At 43.9% G+C, this 9,805-nt stretch overlaps 1 protein-coding gene across 1 annotated transcript; it reads right to left on the bottom strand.

Moving 5' to 3' along the window:
• Positions 1 to 4,588: 4,588 nt before the first annotated feature.
• Positions 4,589 to 8,203, bottom strand: LOC113568081 (extracellular calcium-sensing receptor-like). The gene is made up of 6 exons (XM_035525564.1): positions 7,983 to 8,203; positions 7,493 to 7,784; positions 6,503 to 7,309; positions 6,177 to 6,407; positions 5,828 to 5,951; positions 4,589 to 5,487 (listed from the first exon to the last, which is right to left on the bottom strand). Exons 1-6 carry the CDS (start codon positions 8,198 to 8,200, stop codon positions 4,589 to 4,591), a joined length of 2,571 nt encoding a protein of 856 aa, XP_035381457.1. The 5' UTR covers positions 8,201 to 8,203.
• Positions 8,204 to 9,805: the final 1,602 nt, after the last annotated feature.

The raw sequence follows: 9,805 nt of genomic DNA, 5'->3' as shown, positions 1-9,805 counted from the left end.
TGTGCCCTGTATTGTTGTCCCACCATTGAAATCATTGAAATCATGGGCTGGACCTTTTTTGGCATTGTAGGCAAGCATTAAGGTTATAAATCTGATGCGGGCAGCTACTGGAAGTCAGTGAAGGGAGGGTAGCGGTGGAGTGATGTGTGAACTTCAGAAGATTGAAGACCAGTCATGCTGCTGCATTCTGGACAAGTTGTAGAGGTCTGATGGCACTTAGAGGAAGACCAGCAAGTAGTGAGTTGCAGTAGTCTAGCTTTGAAATTCCAAGAGACTGCATAAGTACCTAGGCAGCTTCCTGCGAGAGAAAGGGCTGAATCCTTTGTATGAAATCTGCAAGACCAGGTCAAATTTGAAACATGAGTTGAGAATGACAATTGGTTGTCCAAAGTTTTGCTCAGGCTACAAGCAGCTTCAGATGGTGGTACCAGGGAGTTCTCGAAGGAAACTGTGAGTAAGGGCTGGGAGTTCCTGGAAGCTTGGTTTTACTGGGGTAGTTTCAAGTGAGCTTCAAGGGCTGTCACCCATGACACGATGTCAGTCAAGAATGCTGAGATACGTCTGAAGACCTGCATGTTGGAGGGTGGGAAAGAAAGAAATTATTTGGTGTCATCAGCATAGCAGTGATAGGAGAAGCCATGAAAAGATATTACATCACAAAGAGAACAAGTATACAAAGAGAAGAGAAGAGAAGAGAAAAGAAGAGAAGAGAGCCTAATACTGAGTCCAGGGGACACCGGTGGAGAGTCTTCATAGATTGGATGTGGATCCTCTCCATGTAACCTGATAGGACCATCCCTCTAGATAGGACCATAACCATATCCATGCAGAGCCAGTCACACCAAGGCTGGAGAAAACAGAGATGAGAATGTGGTGATTTACTGTGTCAAAGGCTGCCAAAAGGTCCAGAAGAATCAAGACAGATGACAGTATGGCAGCTTTAGCAGCATGAAGTTTCTCCATCACTGCTATGAGGGCTGATTCTATGGAATGTACCACTTTATAGCCAGACTGATGGGGCTCATGTAGCCGACTCTGGATGAGGAAAAGAGATAAATGATTGTAAACTGCTTGTTCAAGGGCTTTTTAGAGGAAAGAGGAAAGTGATACCAGTTTGTAATTGGTTATGTTGTAGCCATCTAGTGTGTCATTCATGAGGATTGTTACCTCCCTGGTGGTTTTGAATGCAGTTGGTACATGTCCAGAGGATAAGGAGTTATTGATAATGACAAAGAGGAAAGGAAGCAAGATCTCTTGATATCATCTGGAATAGAGTGGAAAGAATGGGATCCAACGGACATGTGGCCGGATTGCTGGACGTCAGGAGCTGAAGAACTTTGTTTGAGAACAGAGGAGAAAAAGAAGCCAGACAGATGGATGTAGGGGAATGAACACTGGTTGGAAGAGTGAGAACAGAGAAAATGGACTGGCGGATTGCTGCAACATTCTCCTCAAAGAAGGTGACAAAATCCTCAGGAGTAAACATCATACATATAGCCATCATGTATAACCACATCCTGGAAGAGAAGCAATGGTCTCATCTTAGAAACTTCTCTGAGGGAATCCACATCTCCAACAGGTATGGCCATGGTGCCCGAGGCACTCCCATCTCTGCAAAGTTTCCTGTACTGCTGAAGGTTACACACAAAAGTTGTTCTTCTCTTATTACAGCGGTAATTGACTCTGAAGCAGCAGGCAACCCAATGGACTGCCAACTCTGTTGAGGGTGTGTGTAATCCCTGTGGGCAAGGGGGTTATTTCTCACATCACCCCCCCCCCATTAATGTTGGGTGTATCACCTTTTATTTGTTCACCTCCCTGTCTCAGACAGTCATTTTATGTCTCCCCTGGCTTTGCATACATGACCAACACATATCATGGGGACATAAAACCATCACTAACACCATCACCTGTTCCACATGTGCACTCAAGAACCTGGCTGTTCCTCTACTGTCCACCTCTGTGGAAATCCTGGATACCCACAAGGAGACCCCCGTCCTGGCACTGTACCAGGACTTGAACATTAAGGAGGGAGCTGTTCCTCCTTGGTGTGCAGTGTATCCGCAATCCCAGGAGGAGGAGCAGGTCATGGGGCATTACATCCAAGAGGCCCTGGCTCAGGCTTATATCACCCACTTAACCTGCCTCAGCCAGTGTCTTCTTTGTTAAGAAGAAGTATGTCAGACTGAGGCCATGCATAGATTATAGGGGTTTAAATGTGCTGCTTGTGATATGCCCCTACCCTCTGCCACTATTCCCAACTGCCCTCGAGCAGCTGAGGAGAGCACGTTACTTCACCAAACTAGACCTATCTTTTTAGAATCAAGGAAGGTTATGAATGGAAGACGTCATTTAGCACTGCCTCAGGACACTGCGAGTACCTGGTTCTTACTAGCCACAACACCTGCCATGTTTCAAGCATACATTAATGAGATTCGAAGGGAGTTCCTGGGTAGATACGTCGCTGCTTACATCAATGACATCTTGGTCTACTCATCCTCCTATGACCAACATGTGCATGACATATGGAAATTCTTCAGCACTCTCCTGTGCAATACTTTGTATTGCACACCGGAGAAGTGTGAGTTCCACCTACACAAAGTAAACTTCCTTGGTTACATCATCAGGGAGGACTCTGCGTGCATGTAGCCTTGCAAAGTGGAGCCGGTGACCGGTTGGCCAAAACCCCACTTGTGCCGTGAACTCCCACGGTTCCTGGGGTTTCTATTGGTGATTCATTTGGTCCTTCAGCAAATTGGCCAGGTCCCTGACAGACCTGCATGATGGGCAGGCTACCTGTAAGCGGCATCCAAGGCTTTCTTAAGACAGCTTTGACTAACCCCGGTACTGCAGCAGTCCACAAAGAGTCCACAAAGCCATTAGTCATATTGATCAACACTTGATCGGGGAGAGGCCGCTGTTCTGTCCCAGCTGGCAAGGGATGGTGCCAGGATAAAAACAGTCGCCTTTTTTTCTTGCAAGCTATTGGAGCAGAATTTGGAGTAGGTGACCATGAACTGTGGGCCATGAAACTGGCCTTTGAGGAGCAGAGGCAGTGACTGGAGGGAATGTAGCACCCCTACACAGAGATAACTGACCACAAAAACCTGCATGTCCAACACTCTCCGCTATGAAGGTATGGGACCTGTCCCCTTCATGTACTTTCTGGGGTACCAACCTCTGCTGTACCCTGGCATGTCTGGCAGAAGAAACACCAGAGGCAGCACTCACTAACCATTACCACAAGAGGAAGGCACACCAGCAATGAGGACAGACATCCCTGTAGCAGCCCAGAGACAAGGTGTGGGTGGCCATGAAGGATAGATGGGTGGGGCGTAAAGGTAACTTAACCACTGAGCTGACCGGGCCTACCCTGCACCTGGAAGCCAGCAGGATCCTTGGGGGATGGGGCATCTGTCAAGGTGTACCCGGCACCCAGGAGGAGGAACACACCCACACGTTCACATACACTGAAATTGCCCCACTCCCAATCACCTATGAGAAGCGATGCTGCCTGATTGTGCTGTTTACATTCTTTTTCCTTTTCTTGTTTATTGCTGTGTTTAAGTTTGCTAAGGAGAATAAAGACTCTTCCACCGCACACTCCTCTCACTCCCTCATTGCCACCATTAAACAGACATTCATAAACTTCACTTGTGTGCAGTCGTATTTACTTCATGTAGCTTTAACAGTTATATTTTATTTCCTGAGCAAGAACGAAAACGCTTTCTTTAATTCTTTATTACTTTTTCTGGAATTACTTTAATGCTTTAAAAAAATCTGCATTACTTTGTGTACATTATTTTTCATTTTGCCGGGCATGCCCATTAAAGCTTTTGAACCTAATTACATTTAATTGCTCAGTAAGTCTATTTTGCTTCAAAAATAAAAAAAAACTACAGCACCATATTTCTGTAAGATATTCCATATTTACCAGCGCTGTCCAACACAAGGCACTGCTGGATTGCTTTACTGATCAATCTGTATTTTATCCAGTGGGTAATCTAACACATTATCAGTTTATTCTGCACATCTAGCAGGGCAGGGGTGTTTAGATGTCTGCCAAGGCCAGTGGGACAAAAGAAGCAGCTGTCACACTGTAATTTCTTGCATCATTTTTTGTGTTGCATTCAGTGTTCTCTATCATTTTCTTTGAACAATTTATAAGATCCATTCAAAGGGATAGCAGAGCTTGAGACATTTATGAAAGTTAAATGTTTGTTCACTGTCATATTCTGGCATGGATAATTTAAAAATATACTGAAACAGTAGAATGAAATTATTTGCAATAAAATGTCCCCCTTTTATACACATTTGTTACAGTTGTTTTCTTTTTTACTAATTCATAAATTATGGATAAATGTCTCTAGATTTATAATATTGTAGCATTTACCCCATAACTAATGTAAATGACTAAACAGAGTATGGGAGTATGGGAGTTTTGTAGTAGTCTGAGAATATAGACAAAGTGCAAACATTGTAACTTTATTGTAACTCCATGGATACCTAAAATGTCAGTTGAACATATTGTAACATATTGTGCCATATGTAAAATCACTCAAATATTATTTTGTTTAATTGTGTTTCCCTATTTGGCCATCATGTTCTTTTTTATATTCTTTTCTGGTCTGAGCAGAATGATGTAACACTTTGGGGCAAATATACACAGCAGAAGGCCGTAACTGGAGGCCAGGATGGCAAAGACCTCAACTGCCACTGTGTACTTCCCTGGAGAGCTGACATATGCTGGAACAAAGGCGATCCACACAGCACAGAAGATCAGCATACTGAATGTGATGAATTTTGCCTCATTGAAATTATCTGGAAGCTTCCGGGCGAGGAAGGCCATAATGAAGCATACACCTGCCAGCAAGCTGATGTATCCCAGTACCAGGGAGAAGCCTGCCACTGAGCCCACAGCACAGAGCAGCACCACGCGAGCTCCAAGCTCACCTCCTGCACTTTCCGTAGGTACAGGAGGTGCTAACACCAGCCACAGCACACAGACCACCACCTGCACCAGTGTGCAGAGGAAAATTCCTGCTCTCTGCTGAAAAGGGCCAAAGTAGCGCATCACATTTGATCCTGGCAGAGTTGCTCTGAAGGCAACCAGGACAACTACAGTCTTACTGAGCACACAGGCCAGACACACCACAAAGCTGATCCCAAACAGGGTATGGCGCAGCATACAGGACCAAGGTACAGGCCGGCCAATGAAAGGAAGTGCACAAAGGAAGCATAGTTTGAGTGAAAGCAGCAGCAGGAAGCTCAGCTCTGAGTTGTTGGCGCGGACCAGGGGCGTGTCCCGATGATGGAAGAAGGCAGCCAGGATGGTCCCAGTAAGTGTCGCCCCAGCAACAGACAGCACTGAGAGGACAATGCCCATGTTATCTTGAAAGGACAAAAACTCCACTTGCATTGGAACACACACTGTCCGATCAGTGCTGGACCAGAACCGTTCTGGACACTTGTTGCACTCTGTGGAGTCTGCAGGGAAGAAAAAAAGAAGATGTTTCATTTGACAATGAAGGTGGTACATTAACACTTTAACTTTACAGAGTTTTGCTTTAACTGTTAATACTTTAAATGTATCAGGAGTGGTACATTGTCTGATGATATAAATGTTATGTCAGGGTTTAGCACACTAATATCTTGCATGTTGTAGTATCTCTACATAGTGTTTGAATCCTTGAATTCTGCACAGAAAGGTCTAAAATGGACTCAAATGAACCCTGGTAAATCAGCACTATTGAAGGACCAGCAAAAGCTGAGCTTTTTTCTAGCATTAAACAATAAACATACTGTTTTCAGTGTCATTGAATAGTACCTGTAGCATTGCTAATCTCCCCTGTTGCACATGGTATACAGTCATAGCAGCAAACAGGCTTTCCTTTCTGCACAGCTTTCCTGGTGCCCGGGGGACAGCTCTCACTGCACACAGACACTGGCACCTGAAGAGCAGAGGGAGAAATCTCCATCAGCTTGACAGAAACAATCATCAGGAGGAGACATCACTTTTTAAAGACTCAAAAACTATGAGACTATAATTGAGGTCATTCCTTGTTCATATGTAATAGAAATAAATATGCAAACATAGGTTCCTCCCTATACCATGCCTGTCTTTTTATCTAATTGTTAGCTGGAAATGTGTTACAGAGAAGCAGATACATTCTTACGTGATCACCCCAGCCTCCTCCCCAGACCACTTTGTTGGTGTCCAACTGAAAGCCTCGCTCTTGTCTGCTTGCTGCATCAAACTGCCCAACCTTCACAAATTCCACTTTTCCTTCAGGTCCTACATGCCAGTTAATGATGTCATATGAGGCAGATACATCCCCATTCTCATCAAAATGAAGTAGCTCACCCACTGGTGTTGTGAAATTTACTGACTTTAGGTAATACAGAAGCTACCAAGAAGAATAAATCCAAACAACTTTATCTCTAAAACAGCTTAAGCAAATAGAATTTTAACTGATAATTTTTTCATATAATTTTTCCTTACCTGCTTAGGTCGTATCGGTTTAATATCAGGACACTCTCCATTTTTAAATGGTCCTTTGCCAGACTGACAGACCAGCATGTCCTGAATTGCATTTGCGATAGCATACACAGCCTTATACACGTTATACATAACATCAAAGTAGACTTCTTCCTGGTTTCTTTCCATTTTCTCTAAGCCTGTGCACTGTGGTCCTGAGAGAGGGTTTGTCTGGGATTCCACCACAAATTTGCATCCAAACATTTCCTCCCAAACAGTTTGAGTCAGTGGCTGCATTTGTTGCCCTCCTGGCCTCAGTTGTGTCAGATAGGAGCCCAAACCCTGGATATCAACCTGCCGTAGGGCAAAGCCAAGAGTCCCTGCTAACGAAATGCCACTCCATGAAGGATGATGACTGTAGGTGCTCCAGGCTTCAGTGGCAATCCACTGCCTGTCAGTCACATTCTGCTTCACCACTTCTCTCAGCAAGACCTCCATATCTGGGCTGATGGCAAAAGTAACCACCACCCTAGCCTTGGAGCTCTGGATTCTCTCGATGATGCGTCTAATTTTGCTCATCGCATAGGATTTAGGGATGACCTCCAGGTAGTCAATGCACACATCTGAACCCTCCAGTTCTTTCAGTAACAGTTGCACTCCACTTATCCCATATGCATCATCTCCGGAGACAACCCCAACCCAGGACCAGCCCATTAGGCTCAGCAGATGGGCAATGGCCTTAGCCTGGAAGGCATCACTGGGAACAGTGCGGAGGAAGGTGGGGAACCTGGTTTGGTCACTGAGACATGCACAGGAAGCAAAATAACTAACCTGGAGACATGGAGCACAGAGACAGAAGAATAAAGAGATGGAGAAATCACATTTCATCAGTTTCACCAGCATTTGCTTTTGTGGAAAGAATGATCTATACAAAGAAGTAATAATGTTTATGCTTCATAACTAAATGTTAGAAATGAGGTAAAATGTAAGATATTTTTCTAATTTTCCATTTACCAGGGGGATGCCAAAAACACCCAGAGTATCAGCTAACACTATGGAGGCAGCAGACCGGGCATCGCCAATGATGACGGGCACACTGGGAGCCCTGGTGCACTGTTCTCCAGTTACAGCCTCCTCCTGCCCTGTCACCATCGCCAGCGCAGCACTCAGGGTGCTGCCCTCAGCCAGGCAGCTGTCTGCAGCAAGGTAACCCAGAGTGAGGTTGGGTAGCAGCGCTGGATCTCTGTTGATTTCTTCCACAGTGAAGATCATGGTCAGGAGCCAGCGGTATGCTCGCACATCAAGGCTGACAGAGAAACAGAGACATGGAGAATTGTTGATGGTTAACATAGGGACAGAGCACACGGAGAGGGGGGGTTTAGTGCATGCAATCTAAAATAAAAAGAAGAATTCCCACAACCAAACCAATATACAATGTCTTTAGAAACAAATTGAACAATATACTGACACACTAGATTTGTTATAATGAAACTAATATACTCACCCTTGACAGTGGCCTCCCAGAACTCTCTGTGTGAATGTGTGGTCGGGTTCAGCAGCTTCAACATGAACAGGGAACAGACCCCCAATGATCACATCACCTTCCTTGAACAGACTCCCAGAGATGGACCTGCTCTGCAGATTGCATGAAGGCCCCACAGCGTGCACCCAGACCATCGCAGCCAGGAGCCCCTGTGCCCATAGCCATGCAGACACAGCCATAGCCCACCAGAGAGAGGGAGAGAGATGGAGTGATGGAGTGAGAGAAAGGAAGAGGAGAACAGGGTTTTGCATTTGCAAAGAGAGCGAGAGAAGAAGCTCTTTAGTAGAGGTAAATTTGCCCAGAGCAAAAAATAATTTGTGGTAATTAGAGGAAGTCCGCATGGACCTAGAGTAATTTCCCAGCCCAGAGAAACAAGTGAGCAAAATGTTTTTGTGTCATTCAGTAAAGAATTGATTGGTTGCTTGTGAATTGTAGGCACAGTTTTATAAATTGCATTTCAATTTTCGCAAAACTATTAATCTCTTGTATTTTACTTACTGCGCATTCAGTTTCATTTTGAGGCATTAACTGCTTTATTTCAGTGAGAGTACCCCTTTATATTAACCCACAGGGAAAATAGGGACAAATTAAAAAGCCATTGTGATGTCATGGTTAATTGTTCTATTTTGCCAGGGCCATGGAGCATGATGTCTTTGGAGTTCAATAATCTTTTTCTCCTTATCCGCCATGCACACACACACACACACACACACACACACACACACACATACGAACTCAAACCCCCCCCCCCCACACACACACACGAACACACACACACACAGGTTCATCATAGTGTACATGAGACTGACATTTCAGAGGGTTACAAGAGATTACTCCTCTAAGAAGAGATAGCACTACAGCATAGTCTCCTACCTGTTTACCACTACAACATAGTCTCCTACCTGTTTACTACTACAGCATAGTCTCCTGTTTACCACTACAACATAGTCTCCTGTTTACCACTACAGCATAGTCTCCTACCTGTGGTGTCATAAATGAGGTACCCCATTGAATAAAAGTGAGTTTATTTTTGTAAACTCATTGTTTTACTATTGACAAATAAAATACTTTATATTGCAATTTATATTACCTTGTTGCTTAACATTTTAAGTACCACCTGAAATGTCTGGCTAGAAATATTAAAATAAAATAAACAAAAGTCTAAGTCTAAGTCTATGAAAATGTTTCCCTGCATTATGTCCACATGGACTGCTTTTGATTACACATTTGCAGTTTATTTGAATAAATATGACCAGATCCTGGTTATCATCAGAAGACTTTATTAATTCAATTATTTTTATGATAATGAATGTTATGCTCTTTATGTAAATCTTGAAGATAAAATGTACCCTTTAAAAAAGAAAAACAAACACACACACACACACACACACACACACACACACACACACACAGACACACACACACACACACACACACACACACACACACACAATGCCCCGACTACCACAAAACCTCCACAAGGTTTAGTTTACAGAAAGTTCTATTCAAAACTACTTACATTTTAAAATTCATACCACTATTTGTTACAGTGCCCCTTCATCTTTATAGCTCACACATGTTTATTTGTTGCACTGACCTCACTCCTATCTATTGTATACATCAAGCACAAGCCTGTTCCTCATCTCATGTTCTGACTATCCATGTATTTAGTTCTCCCTGTCCGAGTCCCAGATGTTGGTTATTGTCTTTGTGTGGTGTATGTTGGTTGTATATCACTTTCTTTTTTAACGGCTCACGCCTGCACCCTGCACCTTTTTCTGCTT

This window comes from Electrophorus electricus, chromosome 4 (assembly GCF_013358815.1).
Source record: "Electrophorus electricus isolate fEleEle1 chromosome 4, fEleEle1.pri, whole genome shotgun sequence".
Classification (NCBI taxonomy): Eukaryota; Metazoa; Chordata; class Actinopteri; order Gymnotiformes; family Gymnotidae; genus Electrophorus; species Electrophorus electricus.
Note: the sequence above shows the minus strand (reverse complement) of the source record. Positions and strands in the feature narration are given on the sequence as shown.

What these genes read in the sequence shown, in the direction of transcription:
- LOC113568081 (XM_035525564.1), bottom strand. Translation starts at nt 8,200, where the DNA reads ATGGCTGTGTCTGCATGGCTATGGGCACAGGGGCTCCTGGCTGCGATG. An exon ending in CTGGGAGGCCACTGTCAAGG is followed by an intron (nt 7,785 to 7,982) that starts GTGAGTATATTA and finishes TTTCTCTGTCAG; the next exon opens with CCTTGATGTGCGAGCATACC. An exon ending in AACCGATACGACCTAAGCAG is followed by an intron (nt 6,408 to 6,502) that starts GTAAGGAAAAAT and finishes TCTTCTTGGTAG; the next exon opens with CTTCTGTATTACCTAAAGTC.